Source organism: Ruditapes philippinarum, unplaced genomic scaffold (assembly GCF_026571515.1).
Source record: "Ruditapes philippinarum isolate M1 unplaced genomic scaffold, ASM2657151v2 ctg6091_1_1_1_1, whole genome shotgun sequence".
NCBI classification, from domain to species: Eukaryota; Metazoa; Mollusca; class Bivalvia; order Venerida; family Veneridae; genus Ruditapes; species Ruditapes philippinarum.
This window is the reverse complement of record NW_026863757.1, coordinates 63,954-84,896: the sequence shown is the minus strand read 5'-3', so window position 1 is coordinate 84,896 and position 20,943 is coordinate 63,954. Positions and strand designations below refer to the sequence as shown.

At 31.5% G+C, this 20,943-nt stretch overlaps 1 protein-coding gene across 1 annotated transcript; it reads left to right on the top strand.

Annotated features, from left to right (window-relative positions):
* The first annotated feature begins 2,049 nt into the window (after window positions 1-2,049).
* On the top strand, window positions 2,050-20,708 carry LOC132723247 (uncharacterized). The gene is made up of 5 exons (XM_060707927.1): window positions 2,050-4,646; window positions 9,533-9,604; window positions 12,841-17,446; window positions 18,844-18,942; window positions 19,380-20,708. Exons 2-5 carry the CDS (start codon window positions 9,547-9,549, stop codon window positions 19,714-19,716), a joined length of 5,100 nt encoding a protein of 1,699 aa, XP_060563910.1. The 5' UTR covers window positions 2,050-4,646; window positions 9,533-9,546; the 3' UTR covers window positions 19,717-20,708.
* The last annotated feature ends 235 nt before the right edge of the window (window positions 20,709-20,943 follow it).

Here is a 20,943-nt window from a genome sequence, read left to right as displayed (position 1 = left end):
TGAAATTTAAATATGATTAACAATAAATGTATTAATTAATTAATGTATGAATGAAAGCATGAATGAAAGTAAGCAAATGTCACCTAGATGGCACATGAACGACCATTAATGACCTCATATCAGCCATTTAATAGATACTTTAGATCCTTAAATAGACAAAAGGTCTTAATCTTAATTTCGGATATTTAAGCTATGAAATATTGAAATTGACTTAGGAGTCACTTAATACCATCATTTCCTTCTATAACATAAATTGTTTTCTGTAAAGAATATTTCAGCATCCTTTGCAAAGAGGCTCATTGGGTTTTAATAATCATATCATGCCAGGTTTATCCTTAGCAAATTGGGAATGGGGCTGTCATGTACTAGATATTGGCAAAGTTATCACACTTCAAGTTTGATTTTTTAAGAACATAGAAGTCTATTTTTTCTTCTGCATTGTCTTTCAAATGTTACATTTTATCGTCATTATATTGTGCAACATCGATTTCCTAGGTTTTGTTTCAGAGTCTTATCATCTACAATTGATCTTTTCGTTACATACAACAAAGAACATAAAGAGGTTCATACTTACTTTTATTTGTTTAGCATTATTTCAACAGTTTAATATATTATTATTATTATATTTTATTATCCCCCAAAATTGGAGAGCGTAACATATTTACAAAGTATATATAATGTACATACAACAGAAGAGAATTATATACAAATGCATAACATTGATATATAAAAGATACAATGACATGAAATTCTTTTACAATTGTAAACTTATGACTTATGTGTGTATATTGTAGTCTTAAACTAAAGCGAAAGTTAAGACTATGTTTTAAATCATACATTTTAAACATGAACATTGCTATATTCATCCTAGGTGACAAAAATAAACAAAGTTACTAAGTCCCGTACCAATAACTGATTCTTAATCAAAAAACGAAAAAATAAGAGAAAGTGAAGGTACAGTCTTTGTGTTCATGCTTTATAAATGACTATCAATAGACGGATATCATTAGCATTATTCCTAAATAAATCAATGATCTTAATTATTAAAAAAAATAAAAAACACACACAAAAAAAAAACGAAAAAAAAAAAAACGGAGCAGGTAAATAAAAAATAACTATACAGTTTATGTCTGAGAAAAATACTACATATACTATAAAGCGATTAAATTGTCTGCTTCTTTTTTTTAACGTGAAGATAAAAGTTTTGCAAGCGCGATAGCAATATGAAAGTTGACAAGTACATTATCAATAATCTTACATGCGATATGTAAAAACATTTCACATTGATATAAAAAAAAATATCAGCAAACTTGATTAACTTGAGAATCACTAAAACAGATTGAAAGACGATATCTAGATTAAAATATGGCACATCAATCTGATTGTTTCAATTTTATACCACATTTAAAATAGAGAGACACTCAGATCCATGCTTCTTAAATTATCCTATTATCAAAAATTACTCGATTGTTCCCCTTTACAAATTGCCGCCATTACGCAAGTACTCGGTTCTTTCCGGAAGACTATTTTGCGACCAGCGATGCTCAAGAATAAGTACGAGACGGTAAGTTACCTGTTTATGTTATTTATATCAAATTAATATCTAGAATATACAAATCTTAGCGTTTGACAACAGTGTTACCTGATTATTTTCAATTCAGTAACAAATTAACATATTTTTGGTGATTGACTATAGAAACAATTGCTTATTGAAACTTCATCCATTATGTATAGGTTAGTGTTTAATAATACGTATCAACAAAAATAATTGGTCAAGCCTGCCTCCTGCCAATTATTTTTTTAATGCGTATTATTAAAAATTAACCTATTTAATGACCAGCATTATTTTTTTCAACAAAAAACAAGGCATTTTTTCTAAATCACCGATAGCTCCGCCCTTTCGCTCTACAAGATGTCTACACCTTGTCAAGTTTCTAATGTCACATTAAGATAAGCTAAATAAATGGCCCTTTCAACATATAATCAGGCACATGTTTTGCTGAAATGTCACAGAATATATACCTTTATCTACAATTAGACTATCGTGTTTCTATAAAATATGTAGAAAAAAAATTAGCGAGGAAAATGATGCAATTAGGTAAAAACAACGGAGTTAATGAAATATGTAAATCAAAAATACATAAGAGATTATTAATTGATACAAATTCGTTATTAGCTTCAAGTTATTCAATAACACTTAAAATCCCTATTGATTTGCTCATTAAAAAAAAAACGATCATCACTTTTTTTCTCTGTGTGTCAGTTTAGGTTAACAAGTGGAGGGGGTCCATTTACAACGCGTTTCCAGCCAAAAAATGTAATCATTGTATTCTTAATATTAAGGATTGTTAATGCAGTTCATACTTTTTCTAGAAAATAGAAAGTTTAAAACAGTCAGCATTTTATAACAGACATTTTTCTAAGAGTTAAAAGGATATAGAAATGTAACTATGTAATCATTTATCTGTGCGTGCCCCACATGTATTATCTGTGTAATAAATTTGATTGTATTCTCACACTTAGGAACACCTGACCTCACCTAATTTTTTTACATTGTTTTGCTAACCTAACTATTTTACAATTCAGAGTGCAAACCACACCTCTAACTTCTCCCTAATATAATGCATTGTTGACATTTGTTAGACTGGTTAGACGACTATTAAGTAAATTTTATTTAGTTAGTACATATTAACCAAAATAAGACTTAACAGAAATTTGAAAAATACTACAATGTAATTGGACAAAAAATAATGTTGGTATTAAACAGATTATGTGTAGTTAAAACAGAAAATATCCTATGGACTATAGTTTTTAAATATAAATAAATACTTTAAGTTTAAAAATAGTTATAACGAAGTTATAATTATATAATAATCACAAAATTATATAAGTAAAACAATGAATATGAATAATAGATTTAAAGTTCATTATCTTCATGAAATTAAATGTGGCTGCAGAACAACAGTAATGTTAAAAATATTTAACTTTAAGACATTTGATTTGTGGTAAGAAGGTTGTTTTCAAGACAAATGACTAGTACTCAGAATGAAAGTGACCTCATATCTTTAATATTGAATTATCAAGACTTCCTTTTAAGAAGTGATAAACGAGAAAATGTCGAGAAAGTTTGTTTTGGAGCTACAATTCAAAGTCTCATCTCGAGCGCGCGTTCAACAAATAAAAAAATAGCAAATCAACAAAATATCAGTTATACAACAACAACTACAAATATTCATTGCATTAAAACAACATGTTTTATATATATATATTAAAACAACATGTTTTATATATATATATTTCGATTGATTTTGATTTTGCAAACATTAGGTTTACAAATTTTTGTTAAGTTGTTCACGTATAATAAATTATAATATGTCTTTATAATCTTTTTGATGGTTTTTGATCTTAAGTCCTGGAATTTAGAGCATTTCAACAAAATTATATTCATTTTCTTTTAGACAGGCATTACAATTTCTACACAATCTTTTATTTCTTGGTATATTTCTATGTCGTCCACGTCAATAGCCAGATCATGAGAAGATAAACCAAATTTAGACAATCTACACTAAATTTTACGGTGGCATAGAGGGGACATCATAAATATTTTATCTATCACGTGCGCACGTGATGGGGGACATCAGAAATATTTTATCTATCACGTGCGCACGCGATGGAGGAAATCAGAAATATTTTATCTGACACGTGCGCACGCGATGGGGGACATCGGAAAATATTTAAATACCACGTGCGCACGCGATAGCTACCACGTGCGCACGCTATGACTACTACGTGCGCACGCGACAGCTACAACGTGCGCACGTACAATTTATTACGTAAGCACGCGATAGCTTTTAATTTCAAACAAGTCATGAATAAGCACTTCCCTGACCATTTTAGAAATGGAAGGTATTACGTGCGCACGTAGTAGTTATCGCGTGCGCACGTAGAAGCTGTCGCGTGCACACGTAGTAACTGTCGCGTGCGCACGTATTAGTAGTAGCGTGCGTACGTGGTAGCTATAGCGTGCGCACGTAGTAGCTATCGCGTACGCACGTGATAGATAAATATTTTTGATGTCCCCATCGCGTGCGCACGTAGAAGCTGTCGCGTGCACACGTAGTAACTGTCGCGTGCGCACGTATTAGTAGTAGCGTGCGCACGTGTTAGCTATAGCGTGCGCACGTAGTAGTTATCGCGTGCGCACGTGATAGATAAATATTTTTGATGTCCCCATCGCATAAGCACGTGATAGATAAAATATTTCTGATATCCCCCATCGCGTGCGCACGTGATATATAAAATATTTCTGATGTCCCACATCGTATGCGCACGTGATAGATAAAATATTTCTGATGCCACCGTAAAATATCGGTTCAACCATAAGATCCAACTCATTTTCAAATTCAAAAGAGTGTTTAAATAAACAATATGTTTCCAATCTAGAAGAATTATAAATTGAAGAAATACGAAAAAGAATTAAAATTAAAATTCTATGCTTATCATTATTGTTATAACTGGTAATTATTTCATATAATCTGTTAATTTTGCGCTAAAATGGATCTCATTTATTTATCCAGATGACGGAATAATCCTACCAAATTCACGGTTATCAGTAAATCGGACACCAAGAAAAAGACTAAAAACAGGTAAAAGAGTAAATAAAAATGAAATCAATTCATCAGTCAGTATATCATTTATACTTTATATTTTTTTGTTTATATAAATAATGTAATAGGTCCGGTATCGCGAAATTAAATGCTAGAAATTAAAGGACTAGTCAGTTTTATAATTATCTTTATGATGACTTAAATTGATGTAGTGAACAAATGGAACTAGATAATAGAGATTGAAGCACTGTCAGACCGTATATGTCACGGAACGTATGTGCCTGTGGGACATAATTCGCTGAATTAATCACAGCTGTGTTTATATGCCATATACGTTTCTGCAATTTGGTAGTAAATACTTGACCGTATATGTCACACATTTTACACAGTAAGACGAGAGGACGCCACTTTTGCCTAATTTTGGTAAAGACACGTACAAATGTGTGCAAAACGACCCCATAATACAACGGCATCACATCGTATGAATTATACTATTACAAAATACAATTTTTGGGAAATTTTGGAAATTATTATTGCCTGTTTATAAAATAAATGACAAAAATGTATATATAATAATTAATATAAATAAATAAATAAATATAAAATAAACACGTTTCTCGGATATCAAAGTAAGAAAAGGGTTGTACTCAATTTAAAAGTGCGTAACATCAAGTTAAACGCTTAAAATATACATAAATGGTATCGGGCCCAATCGATTCCTCCGCAGTCTACGTTGAAATCATTTTTTGTCATTTATTTTATAAACAGGCAATAATAATTTCCCAAATTTCCAAAATATGGTAATTTTGTAAAGGTATTATTCATACGATGTGATGCCGTTGTATTATGGGGTCGTTTTGCACACATTTGTACGTGTCTTTACCAAAATTAGGCAAAAGTGGCGTCCTCTCGTCAAACTGTACAGAAGTGTTTGCATATACGGCAATGAATTGCAACATGTGCGTGTAATAAGTTGAAAGAGTACATATGTGGGCTCAAGTCTCACGAAATATTTCCAGTAAAACATTAAAACATACAACAAAATGCAGTCATATACTTACAGACAACAGCAAACCGCCATATTTTATCCACCGCTTCTGCGACGAATACCCCACCACCGCTGTGAGGGACCCACCGCTTATTATGTTATTGTGCACCTGGGATTTTGCTTGTCGATTCGGGCAGTCATGCCAGAGTTATTGCCCTTGACAACTTGTGTTGCGTGTAGCATCAACAGTATTTTAACAAGAGGCATGTTCATGAAACTTTTAAGTTTATCTTACGCGCACAAAGCGTGATTTTGACATAACAAATGACGTTATGCCACTAAATAAAATTAATTATTTTACGCCGTGACTTAAATATAAGCAAAATCAAAACTTTTTAATCACGAAAAAATGATTTTTTGAACATTTCATAAATCATTTTCTTCACGCTTCAAACCAGATGTATGTGCGCACGAGAGGAGATGATATGAATGGCGTTCTGTTCACTCCACATTTATAACTTGCCTCTTAAACGTTAAGTTATTCCTAAAACCACCAAGGTCATTTTCGAAATGACGATTTAACACATCGATTTAACGCGTTGAAGTTGTTTCAAACAAACTGTTTGACAAGTTTGACTCGAACCCAAAATCCTAGGATTGATACGCAAACATCTTAGCCATTAGGTCATCACTTCCCCTCATCATTGTACCATCCATACTTTGTGATTCATCAGGAAAAAATCACATCTTGCTAGAGCTTTAATTGCACATACGATGCAACCATGCAATACACTTTTAAACAATTCGGTGAAATATTTGTTTGTTATACTCTTTTAAACAATTCGCTGAAATATTTGTTTATTATACACTTTTCAACAATTCGGTAAAATATTTGTTTATTATACACTTGAGATGATGATAATGATGATGCTATTGCTGCGTATGATGATGGTGAAGAACATCGCGGTTGTGGTTTTACGATTCCGTCATTAGGTTATTTTTTTTAATAAACGGATATCATATTGCAAAACGTATTTATTAAAGGTAGAACGCGACACTTTGCGAACTTTCGAGTAGCGTCTTGAAAATTGGCATGCAAAAAATTGCCCATATTTCTGATTGGATTTCGTTGATTTTACTTCAATAATTTTAGCCAATTTGTGTACACATGACGTCAAAGTTGACCATCAAAGCCCGTTTTTAACATGACGTCGTTGCGTATCCTTGGCAACTGTAACGGATATTTCAACGCCATTGGCGGAAAAAATATATTAAATCCTACAGCATTCGACGGAAATTATTTTTTCCTTTAAGCAGATATAAAATTTATTGTTTTACACCGAAAACTGTTTGAGAAATGGAAAGAAAATTGTCAATTTTGTGTAAAATTTGACGTTCAGTTTAGCCGCAATTTTCGGCTTTAAAGCGGCTTATTAAAAAATTCCTGAAATAAATTTTTGACTTTTTTCTTTAAACGTCCTTTAAAATGTATACTTCTTTCGGTACACGTGATTTTATTCCCCCCACCCCGTGAGTAATTTTGTAACGAAATTCGACGTATGCAGATACGTTTGAATACAGCTGAGAGTAAACATTTGCGGTGTTCGTTTTTGATATTGTAATACAATAAGATTAATAAACTTGAATCGAGAAATATGCCTTAAGGAACAAAAAGCAACTATATATTTTTATGTAAATTTAGAAATTTACGGAAATTCAATCATAAATTAATACGTAGTCTACAAGAAATTCTACAAATCATTACCCACACTATGAGTGATATACTGTGAGTGATATGTATTTAATTTCACCTATTAAAAACCAGAATTTGAATTTCACTTGTAATTAAAAAAATATTGCAACAATTTGACAGAATTGGCGAAATATTGACAAATTTAAATATATGGTTCATAAATGAAACTTAGTCAAAGTCAATTATATTAGCGTGAAGCAAACAGTCATGCTTGAAACGTTAGCTCAGTGGGTGTTGGATTTCAGATGTAGCACGTTCGATTCTACATGTATCTGTAATACATATTCTCTCGTTTTGTTTATCATTTTAGAATATCACAATGTTAAAAATACCGATTAATTGAGGATTCACCGTAAACGCTGTATTAAAAACATTACTATCAAATCGGCCTTTACAAATATTCATTATTCACTTTATAGCCAAATTTATGGTAGAATTTATTTTGAACAGGAAAATTTAGAAAAACAGTACTTTAAACATGAATTATAATGAAACGCTGTAAATACACGTCTGCGGATTTTAGCGAACCGGCGGCCCTGAGCTAGATACTGCACAAAGGAGTGCTGCGTTGTAAATCTTTATACAAAATAAAGATATTTCAATATATATTGTCATTTTTTTGTCTGTACATGCTACGGGCACTGTAGAGGATCTGTCGATGTTTCACTAACTATTTAATCAGTATGCAACTGACATGTTAATAAAACCGAGAAATATTACATTTTACTCAAAGTTTTACTATTTAATGTTATTCTGACAAATGTCAGATCAGACTATTATTTCTTTCCTCTTGTAGAAAGTGGTTAATTCTGAAGTACATCTTTATTCACTGTTTTATATACAAAATCTGTATTTACAAGAATAAAAAAACATATTTTGGTAATATCTGATCGTGTAATTTAAAAAAAAAACGTATTTTAGTAAATACGAACTTCATTCAAAGTTCCCGCATATTACGAGTGTACGGATCACGGTATATTAGTCATATACGTATTGCAAGATATACGGTCCCGTACATCAAATTTCACTTATTTTTACCTGTCTATCTATAATATACAGAATTCCGTACCCTTTATTGTTTCCATATATTTTCCGCAGTGGTCATAATAGCGTAAAACGCCGTAAAAAGCGGGATTTTGACACAGGGCGATCGTTTAAATAACATCAAATAACCAAACGCCCCGTGATAGCGTGACTTTTATCCAAAGGGGTGGGGGAAATAAAGTCACGTGTACCGAAAAAATTAAGTCGGTGACCCCCTAATTATTTTAGTCATTTTGACTAAGTATACATTTTAAAGGACTTTCAAAGAAAAAAATCAAAAATTTATTTCAGGAATTTTTTAATAAGCCGCTTTAAAGCTGAAAATTGCGGCTAAACTGAACGTCAAATTTTACACAAAATTGACAATTTTCTTTCCATTACTCAAACAATTTTCGGCGTAAAACAATAAATTTTATATCTGCTTAAAGGAAAAAATAATTTCCGTCGAATGCTGTAGGATTTAAGATATGTTGTTCGCCAATGGCGTTGAAATACCCGTAACAGTTGCCAAAGTTACGCAACGACGTCATGGTCAAAAACGGGCTTTGATGGTCAACTTTGACGTCATGTGTACAAAAATTGGCTAAAACTATTGAAATAAAATCAACGAAATCCGATCAGAAATATGGTCATTTTTTTGCATGCCAATTTTCAAGACGCTACTCGAAAGTTCGCAAAGTGTCGCGTTCTACCTTAAGTAAAAAAAATCTATATGTGACGTATACGTTCGTATTTTCATTTTTATGCGCATTTTTGGTAAGTGAAAAAAAATCAATCCAACAGAATAAGGCACATTTTATGTTCCATTTTCGGCTGAAGAGTGACAAATACGGTACGACAAAGCAGCACTGTTACAATGCTGTTTATGTAAGTGATTTATCTACACAACAGAAAAAAACTACAACAGAAAAAATAACTATTTTCTGCATGTTTAAAGTTATTCGTCAGTCAAATTATACTTGACTGTGATAGTTGTCATGAATAATTCTCTTTATTTATTAAGCAAATCAGATTGTATGATTTTCTGAATAAAATTAATCTTTCCTGAAAATTTAATTAAGGAATTGCAATTCACTGTGTATATTTGTGACAAGAAATACTTATTTATTCACATAAAAACTTATTTATTCTACTTTATAGCAAAGCATAAAGTAATGGAGGAAAAAGTCAAGTTGGCTTGCCTTTCTACTTTGAAGAGAAGAAGAGGTAAAGGTAAATGAAGTTCTTATACATTATATACGAGATAGCAGATCACCAAACTAGATAAAAAACATAATCAATTCGTTTCAATAAACAGTCAAGAGGCATTCAAAATTGTAAAAGATTATATGCTTAAAACATAAAGCAAACCTTGCTATTTATTTGAATATAAAACAAAATTTGACTGACATCTAATACAGTTAAAACCGTCCATAAACGTTTAACACATTTATGTACGTAAAAAAATGTTAACTGCGTTTTTTTCCTGGTAAAAAAAAAACAACGTTGAAGATCATTCATCAACGTCAATAATAAGAACTTATTGCTTGTCAGTCTAGATTTTCACCGGTGCTAGAAGAACATGCCTTATACCAAATGTAAAACAAGCATTATGTTTTTAATAATGCTATTTTCATGCACATTTTATGAATTGTGTAATTTTGGAGTTATATTTTTATATTCTCCATCAATTAATGTTGAATTTCATCAACCGTAATTCAATTAACGTTTAAAGATAAAATATGTTCCTTAAACGTTTAACTCTGTATAACTGCATTAAAAACGTTGAGCTCATTTCATCTGTGTAAACAAACGTTGAACTCCATTCATCTATGTCCATTGATTTGAGCTCCGTTTGTGAAGATCACAATTATCGTTGAATTCCATTTATCTACACACAAAAATTAACGTCACTTTCTTCGTCATCTGAACTTGCAATTATGTTTATCTGCGATAATATACGTAGAACTACGATCATATTTGTCAATAAACGTTTTAAGCTAAGTTTAATGAATATGTATCCAAGTAAGAGTATACATGTACAAATTCTGTCCTTGATGAGCAACGACTTTCATAAATTATTAATCGCATTCTTTGTTTCATGTTATACTGTCATACTCTACAATTCCAAAAATGCACATAATCATAGCTAAAGAAAGTCGAAAATATGAATAGATATCAAAGTGACTTAACAATTAATTCTTTTAACTCCCGTCGATATTAGCGGGAGTGGTTAAATTGTTCTGGCGTTGTCCACCTGTTTTGGTAAATGATAACTGGGTTTCTACTAAAATTTATGAGAAACATCAATACATCAATACCAAGAACAGAAACCATATGTAACAGTAATGGGACAACACCTCCAATGAGTTCATACTGAATCTGACCATGGTCTTTAAATAAACTTGGTGTATGAAATTTGCTATACTTTATGTTTCGACGGGAAATTTCCCTTATTGACTAGACATGTGCTATAGTACAAAGGTGCCCCTACTTCACCAGCCTGTAAAAGTGCCATTTATACAACTTATTGACTAATATGATATCACCTTATTGATTTATATGATATCATCTATAGGTCCTCTACCATAGTTGCTCAAATTATAGTCCTGGTGTCAAAATTGGCCCCGCCCTGGGGTCACTGGTTTTCCTTATACGTATATAGTAAAAGCTTTAACAAAATCCTTTTGTCTGAAGGAGCAAGGCTTAGAGCTTAGATATTTGGTAAATAATTTCATCTACAGGTCAAAATTGGCCCGCCCCGGGGATCATAGGTTTTTTCTTATATGTATATATTAAACATTTAAAAAATCTTCTTCTCTGAATTTACAAAGGCTAGAGGTTAGATATTTGGCATGAATAATTATGTAGTAGACCTCTACCAAGATTGCTCAGATGGTGCCCATTGCCAGGAACATATATCAATGCTTAAATCAATCCAGCTAATTCATCAAAAACAATCCCGTGGATACTTTTTTGGTTATTTTTTTGTTATATTACAAAAAATGTACATAATTATACATTTCAAATAAGTCATTCATGGCAAATCATTCATATCCATGAAATATTTGCTTAAAGTCATTGATCAGACAGTCGTTTTTTATGGTGTTAAAACCAGTAAAATAGTAAATGATCTCGGTTAGAGAAATAATACTGCCAGGTTCTGCAGTACCTGTGCCACTTTTGAGAGGATAATGCACTACAAATACCAGAAGTAGCCAAATGAAGATTGAGTAATGAAGAACTTGGCAAATGGCTACAATACGTACTGCAGTACCAGTAAATCAGCTCCGTTCAGCACAATGACTTTGTAACTTGTTGAACGTTTCCCAAAATACAAAAGTCTTTTTTATGAGACCATGGTCATTATGCAACAACCAGGTTACTTCCCGCCGCAAAGTCAATGTCATATTTAAAAAAAAAAACATTTTGTGACCGCCCCATAACTTGTTTAAGACTTTTAAGTGTTTCAAATAATTCAAACAAGCGTACATTTTAATTTTGGTGTGGCCAAGCAGTTTTATATTTTACCAATATTGCCTTGTATCTAGCCAGTCTGTTTTAGCTCACCTAACTACAACGTGCTCATGGTAAGGTATTGTGATGGCCTATTTGACAATGTGTCACTACAATGAAAAAGGATTAATTTTGGATTGGTCTCTTTGAATTGCCAAGTGTCTACGCATACCATATATTATGCGTCAATATTTGTCAATAAATATAATATCATGTTGTATTAACAAAAAGAGCAAACCTCTATTTTATTATCGTTGGCATTAACGTAAGTCACAAAGTGACATTTTTCCTAAATTATGAAAACTAGCATTGGTATTTGGTATCTCCCTACCCATTATGCAAAACATCAGTTAATAAACAAAGGTTGAATCAGCAAGGGAACAATATATTTTAGCACTAGTGGCCGTAACTTTTGAATCCAGTTAACCTTAACTCCGAAAAGAAAATAAAGATCAAACACATATCTACATACCAAATGTAAAAGAGATCAGTCAATCAGTATCATCTGTATTAAACAAAAGTGTTAAATTTATTTTAATATTCTCCAGACAAGCATTTTTGAATATTATAAGGAGGTAATTTAAAAGACTAAGTAACACCGGTTTATGTATTTGGCAAAAAACTTTTTACAATGGTCTCTATAAAATTAGTATGCTTAGTGTAAAAGAAAAGGCTCACAAATAATAATCTGGACAATATTTGTTATTTTTAAGGGTCCCAAAGGTAATTCAGATATTTAGAAATGTAGCATTCTAGCTCTTTTATTCCTCTATCAAATTTATCGTTGGGTGATGTTTTTTAATTAAACAACTTGACATTCAAGTAAACTAGGCAATTATCATTTATATTTACTTAATATATAACGTTAATATATTTGAAACTAAAGCCAATTTTATAACAAAATTGTTTGATAAGCATATCAAATCATAATGAATTATATATATTTTAATTAGAATCAAGTACAGCAGAAAATAAACCAGAAAAGAAAAGAAAGACCGAAATTAACAATGATAATGTGATTACGCTTCAAAAAGGATCGAAAATAAAGAAAATACAAACTATTCCAGATGAAATCTATAAGGAAGAACAAACTCAAAATATAAACACAAAGTTGAAACAATTTCAAGAAGGCACAATCATTGCTGAAAGTGAAAAACTAGAAAATAAGCAAAATGTACTGAATTCAAATAATAATAATGAACGATCAACGGAAAAGAAGAAAAAATACAAAGATAAAACGGAAGACATTTGTGTTGATGGAATCAATACTCATATAGATAAAACTCACTTTACTTCCACGTTTGTATATGAAGAAAAAGAAAACTCAAAACAGTATAGAGACAATATGGAAAGCTTAAATGACTCCGAAATAAGCAATTTTCAACATATATCCAATTTGTCGAATGCTGATGCACATGAGGAGAAAATCGAAACACACCAGCATGAAGAAAATACAAAGATAACAAATGATGACGGAATAAGCATACTTCAAAATAAATCACAAATGATAAAAACAGACGAATTCGAAGATACAGAATCAAGGAAAGGGGAGAGAAAGAAAAAGAAGCACAGTGAAAAAATAAAAAGTGTAAATGTTGAAGAGACTAAAGTGTTTCTCGCTGATTCTACAAGAACGGATACAATTGACAAAATGGCGAAAATTAAAAAGAAACATATGGAAAAGATAAATGATGATGAATTTACTGTATTTGAAGAAAACATGATCAATACTCATATAGATAAATCCCACTTTACTTCCACGTTTGAATATGAAGAAAAAGAAAACTCAAAAAAGTATAGAGACAATATGGAAAGCTTGAATGACTCCGAAATAAGCAGTTTTCAACATATATCCAATTTGTCGAATGCTGATGCACATGAGGAGAAAATCGAAACACACCAGCTTGAAAAAAATACAAAAATAACAAATGATGACGGAATAAGCATACTTCAAAATAAATCAAAAATGATAAAAACAGACGAATTCGAAGATACAGAATCAAGGAAAGGGGAGAGAAAGAAAAAGAAGCACAGTGAAAAAATAAAAAGTGTAAATGTTGAAGAGACTAAAGTGTTTCTCGATGATTCTACAAGAACGGATACAATTGACAAAATGGCGAAAATGAAAAAGAAAAAGAAGAAACATACGGAAAAGATAAATGATGATGAATTTACTGTATTTGAAGAAAACATGATCAACACTCATAGAGATAAATCCAACTTTACTTCCACGTTTTTATATGAAGAAAAAGAAAACTCAAAAAAGTATAGAGACAATATGGAAAGCTTGAATGACTCCGAAATAAGCAGTTTTCAACATATATCCAATTTGTCGAATGCTGATGCACATGAGGAGAAAATCGAAACACACCAGCTTGAAGAAAATACAAAGATAACAAATGATGACGGAATAAGCATACTTCAAAATAAATCAAAAATGATAAAAACAGACGAATTCGAAGATACAAAATCAAGGAAAAGGGAGAAAAAGAAAAAGAAGCACAGAGAAAAAATAAAAAGTGTGAATGATCAAGAGACTAAAGTGTTTCTCGATGATTCTACAAGATCGGATACAATTGACAAAATGGCGAAAATTAAAAAGAAAAAAAAGAAACATATTGAAAAGATAAATGATGATGAATTGACTGTATTTGAAGAAAACATGATCAATACTCATAAAGATAAATCCCATTTTACTTCCACGTTTGTAAATGAAGAAAAAGAAAACTCAAAAAAGTATAGAGACAATATGGAAAGCTTGAATGACTCCGAAATAAGCAGTTTTCAACATATATCCAATTTGTCGAATGCTGATGCACATGAGGAGAAAATCGAAACACACCAGCATGAAGAAAATACAAAGATAACAAATGATGACGGAATAAGCATACTTCAAAATAAATCACAAATGATAAAAACAGACGAATTCGAAGATACAAAATCAAGGAAAAGGGAGAAAAAGAAAAAGAAGCACAGAGAAAAAATAAAAAGTGTGAATGATCAAGAGACTAAAGTGTTTCTCGATGATTCTACAAGATCGGATACAATTGACAAAATGGCGAAAATGAAAAAGAAAAAAAAGAAACATATGGAAAAGATAAATGATGATGAAATGACTGTATTTGAAGAAAACATTCAAGACAATGAAACCACATCATTTCAAATTAAAACGGATGTCTGGCTAAGGATTAAGCCAAAAGAAATAATATATGAAGGTAAATGCAAACGAAAAGTAAGGCGATTGCAGGGAGATTGGACGCGTATATTTGCTAAAGGAATCTTAGAAACCCACCCAGGTTGTGTGTTGGCATTTCGGTCACACCGTGTTAAACAAAACAAAACTAGAAAATCGTCAGGACCATTTATTGTTGCGAAAGCAGTGTGCAAAGGTTCCACTTGTTGCAGAAGCTTTACATTCACAATTCATCAAGAACCTTTATGTGATACCGACGTTCTGGTAAATATTAAAGCAGAAGGATTTGTTATTCATGACGAAAGCGAGGTAAATAGACGGAACATAGCTGGCGATGAAAGGCATCTTACAGCACAAGAACTTTCATCAACTACGGTGGCGTCATACTTCTCCAAAAACCTTTTAAATGCAGACAAGAATATGCTTAAACAAGGCAACTACTCAGATACACCAAATAAAGCAGTTCTAAGAAAGATCGTTTCAGAAATATTAGAAGAAGAGCAGCTTCATCAAAATATATTGGCTGAACTAGACGTTCTTAAAGAAAGTCAAGGAAAACAACATTATATACAGGACATAGGTATGGACCCGTTTACACTTATTTTGTTTTCTGAGGACCAAATCAAATTAGTTAAACAACTTTCGAAAACTGATGAGTTGAACCTCTTCATTGACGCTACCGGATCAATAATTCACACAATTAAAGGACAAAAGAAGCCATATCTTTACAGTATAGTCATAAAACCTAATAAAAGTTTACCGCCTGTGTCAATAGCTGATATGTTAACAACGCAACACACAATTCCACGAATTGAGTTATTTTTTGGAACATTCATAAGAGCAACACTGAGTGGCAGACGAAAATTGAATATTAGAAAGATAGAAACTGACTACAGTTACGCGTTAATACAAGCAGTTTTGAAATCTTTTAATACAACAACCTTAAAAAGATATATTTTACAATGTTTTGACCACCTCAACCTCGACCCGACAAATGAATCTATCCATTCTATTCCTTTTACAGTTATACATTTATGTTCAGCCCACATGATCAAGGACTTTATTCGATGCTTAAAACAGTACAAAGTTGAGAAAACCACAAAACATCTAATGGTACGGTTATTTGCTATTCTTCAAAACACAACTTCCATGGAATGTGCAAAAGAAATATATAGATTCATATGTATTACTTTTCTCTCTGAAAAAGAGTCATTGCAAACAACAGAATCGTTAAGGGAACTTAAAAGACACTTGAAGAACATTGACCCTGATCATGATCTTAATGAAGAAAGCGAAGAAAATGAGGATGAGACGCAACTACCAAATGAAAACGAATTACAAGAAATGACAATTAAAGAAGCCTCGCCATTCACTGCTGAATTTACTAAAGTTAAAAATAGGGCAAGGAAAGAAATAAATCAAATTGAAGGAGAAAGACCAAATGCCTTGTTTTTTCCAGCATTTATCGAGTGCCTAGAAAGATTCTTTCCTATATTCCCTCTATGGTCTGGGATAATGCTAAGGTTTTTGATTGGGCAAGACAACAAATATCTAACAAGAGATACAAATACAGCAGCTGAAATTTGGTTCAAATACCTAAAATGTGACTTAAAACTGAAGAGATTAAGACCTGCAAAGTTTGTCAATAAGTTAAAAGATGCTGTAGTGAGCAGACTAATACAATACGAATTTCAAGGAGCAGATAAAAGAAAAAGTAAGACATTGACAGAACAGAATTGTCCAGAAGCTAATAAAGGAAAAAACACAAGAACCAAAATTCAAAATGAAACGATAGATTCACAAAACTCGTTAAAGGTAAAAACGACAGCCAAGAAACGAACTAAGAAGGAAAAGACACTCACGACAGATGCGTTCCTCGAAATTAAAGAAGAAATTTGGAAAGAAAATAAAACTAAAAAGAAACCAAAGTATCATAATATACAAAGAACGATGGAGAATCTACCAAAGGTTATGGGTTGGGGTGGAAAAGTAGAAGACATTTACATAACAAATACATGCACAATTGACAATGGGTTAACAATTATAAATTTATTTCATAAAGATAACCAACAGTTTAGATATGCTTTGGAAAACGAACTGTCAAAGGTCGGAAACACATTAAAGTCTGTAATGATGTTAATGTCGAAGTCTGAATTTGCAGCCGCAAAGGCCATCTGGGCTGATCTCACCGAAACCAAAGAAGATCTAATGTCATTAAGAAAAAGTCTGTTTGGAGACGAGTATGACTTTATGTTCAAGCATCTAGACGAGGAGTGGTTAACTACTGTGAAATCGGTTTGCGACAACAACAACTGTACCAATACCATTAGTGACGGACGTCCGGAACATGGTTGTATTTGTTTAGGGTATGTTTGCTTTGTTTTGATGTCACATACTTTTAGGCCAGCTAAAAGCTTAAAACATTATTTCATTAACGTTCAAGTGTCATTTTACAATTTCCAAAAACGTAGTCTTAAGTGATTTTGTTCACGCTTTTAATTGTATTTTGCATCCTTTAAAATATATTTTATTTGCTTTTTCTTTATTATTTTAAATATTTTCATTTAGATGTTTAATGTAACTTTCAATTAACAACAATTTTTAGAATTTATGTGATGAATGAATCATAACTATTAATAGTCACACAGATATTATAGATATTTCATAAACACCTCTTAATAAAGAAAGAAGGAAAAACTTGTTATGGCGTAAATGTGCCGCTTTCTGCTCTCTTAAAATTTTAAAATGAAATCATACACATATAGTACAACATTACACTTGATGTTAATGCTAACTTAATAGTGCACTTTTAACGAATAAATGAAGTTTTCATTTCGATATGCAATGAAAAGAAGTTTCGCTTACCTGTCGCTTAAAAACTGAATTTATTCGCTAGCTAATTTTATAGATTAATTAGCGAATTAATAGATTTAGTATTTAAGTGGCATTTATTTAACTTTATCTATGTAAAAGTAGTTTCGTAACGTTAATTCTGAAAATAGCCATAATAAAATAGTCAATCAGTATCCTTCATAAATAGTAAAGTCATAAATGGATCTATTGAAGCTATAGAGGAGATTTGTTTGTTTTGCTATTAAGAGTGAAATATATTTCACTGCGTGAACACCAGATGCAATATTTTCACGAGTGGCGAAGCCACGAGTGAAACTATAATAGCTGGTGTTCACGAATGAAATATATTTCAATCTTATATGTAAAACAAATAAATTTACTTTTTATTTCATGCTTTAAAAGAGATATTAAGTATTTTTTACTGATTTTGCCGCGTAACGTCGCGCATTCTCCTTTATGACGTCATCATATCATGACGTCACATTATCAATTTTGAAATATAGTTCTGTTCAATTTCTCTAATTTTGTTACATTTTTAACATGATGTATGATGACATCGACTTCCTCTCCTAAAGAATCAAAATTTACGTATGACTGCATTTAATTTTTCCTGTTATACCATTTAGTAATTTAAAATAAACTTGAATTTTGCTTCCCTATAATAAATCAATTATATATATTATATTATTTATTATAGGGAAGCAAAATTCAAGTTTATTTAAACAGTGCCATTTAAAGATATGTCAGTCTTCAAATATCATTTGATGTGAAACAAAATTTTCTTTTTACTTGTTTCCTTTATCAATTTATTTATTCATGTTTTTGGCATTTATGTTCAAGTGACCATCCTCGTTGTCTTTATAACGATGGATTGATTCTTGTGTTGAATAGTTTCATTTTGTTTTTACAGATACCCAACAGGAATTGAAAACATACAAAACATTATCGACTGGTGGATGAATAATAACTCTCCATGTGTGCAAGTTGACGTTGAAAACTATGAACACACGTAAGAAATATATATAATATATATACAATATCATTAAAGTTGTTGAATATTAAAAAAGTGAGCACTTGTGATATTAAAAGAAATTATAAAGTTCATTTTCGTCGTACTTATTCTAATATATACGTTGCGAGCAAGATTTGAACCAAAACATTTCTTTCTTTAGGTTGAAGACACTTGGATTCTATTTAGATTTACCAATAAATTGAGTTTGACTAGAATGCTATACAATAAATAGATATAGATATGCATAAATGAGTACAGGGTGTCTTTAACAAGTTGAATTAGTTCTTAGTAGCACACATTTATCTGTCCGAATTTACTGTACATGTAAGTTTTCGAACTTCTCAAAAAAAATATATATTCCCACAAAAGATATTACAAGTAACTTTACTAAACAGTTTCCGAAAATATTTGTTTTACGACTCTTTTTTTTCCAGAAGCGAAGCCTCCTGTACCGGTTTACGAACACATAAGCGAGAGATAATGAAAACTTTTCCAGTACTGCCGGTCAGAATATATGAACTCTTCCTGAACGGTAAATTGAGTGTGAAAACTCTGATGCAGTGTACAACCATAGAACTTATGGGTTGCATTTACAAACTTGCTGGAATAACCATGCATAAGGAAGAACATTATTGTTCTATCGTCTGTTACAAAGATTCCTTTTTCTGGTATGATGGTTTAAGGGCAAAGTTAGGACCAATAGTTAAAGACTTGGAAAAGTGGTTTCCTAGTTATTTAGTGTTTTGCTATAATGGTGCATGTTCAGACTGAAAACAAATTTAGGCATTAAACATGTTACAAAACCATTTCATGTATAAAACATGTTTAAAGAACGCCATTTAGGATTTGTTGTTTTTGTTTTGTTTTGTTTTTTTGGTATGAAGGGAACATTTTTTTTTAAAGATTTTTGTACAATCGAATGTAGGTCAGTAACTCGAGTGCCATATTTCAGATAATTTGGTCCATCCATGTTTAAAGGATAGTCCTTTGTATAACGCAAAGTTACTCAAATTTGAAAAGCGGGAACAAAGCTTTTAACTCAAATTGGCAACACCATGGTATATCACTTCTCTTCTGAGTATATTTTTGTACTGTTTTTTTTTACCTCAGTGGCACCGCTTTTAAGTGTATGAAAATGTCTAATTATCTTTGTTCTATTGTTATGTTCAAGACGAATAGCTGGACGCTCCTTAAATTTAAGAAAATAAGGGGTATTTCTTAAAAGTTAAATACTATTTTTGGAGCGTGCAGGAAATGTATTCATTGATTATTTTATCCAAGCATTAACAATCACTAATGCAGACTGACAGATAGCAATTACATAATACGATTTTTCTATCATTCATTTGTTTGTATTGTTACCCTACACAGGCGTTTGGTGGTCATTGTTTTAATTTGGAGCAAAAGAGAATTTCATGAACATCCAGGCCAATAGTATTCACACTAGCGAATGATGATCCCTTAATGGTCCTTTTTATATAATATTTTAAATTATGGCTAGATGTTCAAGATGGTTGCCATAGCTAGAAATACTTTTTATATACATGTATTCTGATAGGGGTTTACGTAATTGATAATTAGAAAACGTTGTTAAAATAGTTGTGCTAAAAAGGGCCACAATCGCTATGAATTCAAAAAATCAAAAAGCAATTGTTTCATTTTCAGGTAGACAAATCATTATGTTATTCGACACGAATTATAATTTGGTTGCACTTCCCTAAAATTGTTTAAGTCATTACAATCTGATAAATGATATGGCTTTCTCCAGCATTAGGGTTGAAAATAAGATTAAAATGACAAAACTTTTCAACAGTATGAATTGGCATGTTAATTTTGATTTTTATTATTGGTTTGACAACCTAAATCATATTCTTTATCATGTATTACCAGGGCTTTATGAAGTTAAATTTTTTAAACATATACCGATTGATGGTTTTGACACTTATAACATTAAATGTAGATACTTCTCACTGCATGACAGATGACACTGCGTCTGTG

Excerpts from the sequence above, each read along its gene's own strand:
- LOC132723247 (XM_060707927.1), top strand. The coding sequence starts at position 9,547 with ATGGAGGAAAAAGTCAAGTTGGCTTGCCTTTCTACTTTGAAGAGAAGA. Across the intron at positions 17,447-18,843 it reads CATGGTTGTATTTGTTTAGG|ATACCCAACAGGAATTGAAA; the intron begins GTATGTTTGCTT and ends TTGTTTTTACAG. Across the intron at positions 18,943-19,379 it reads GTTGAAAACTATGAACACAC|AAGCGAAGCCTCCTGTACCG; the intron begins GTAAGAAATATA and ends TTTTTTTTCCAG.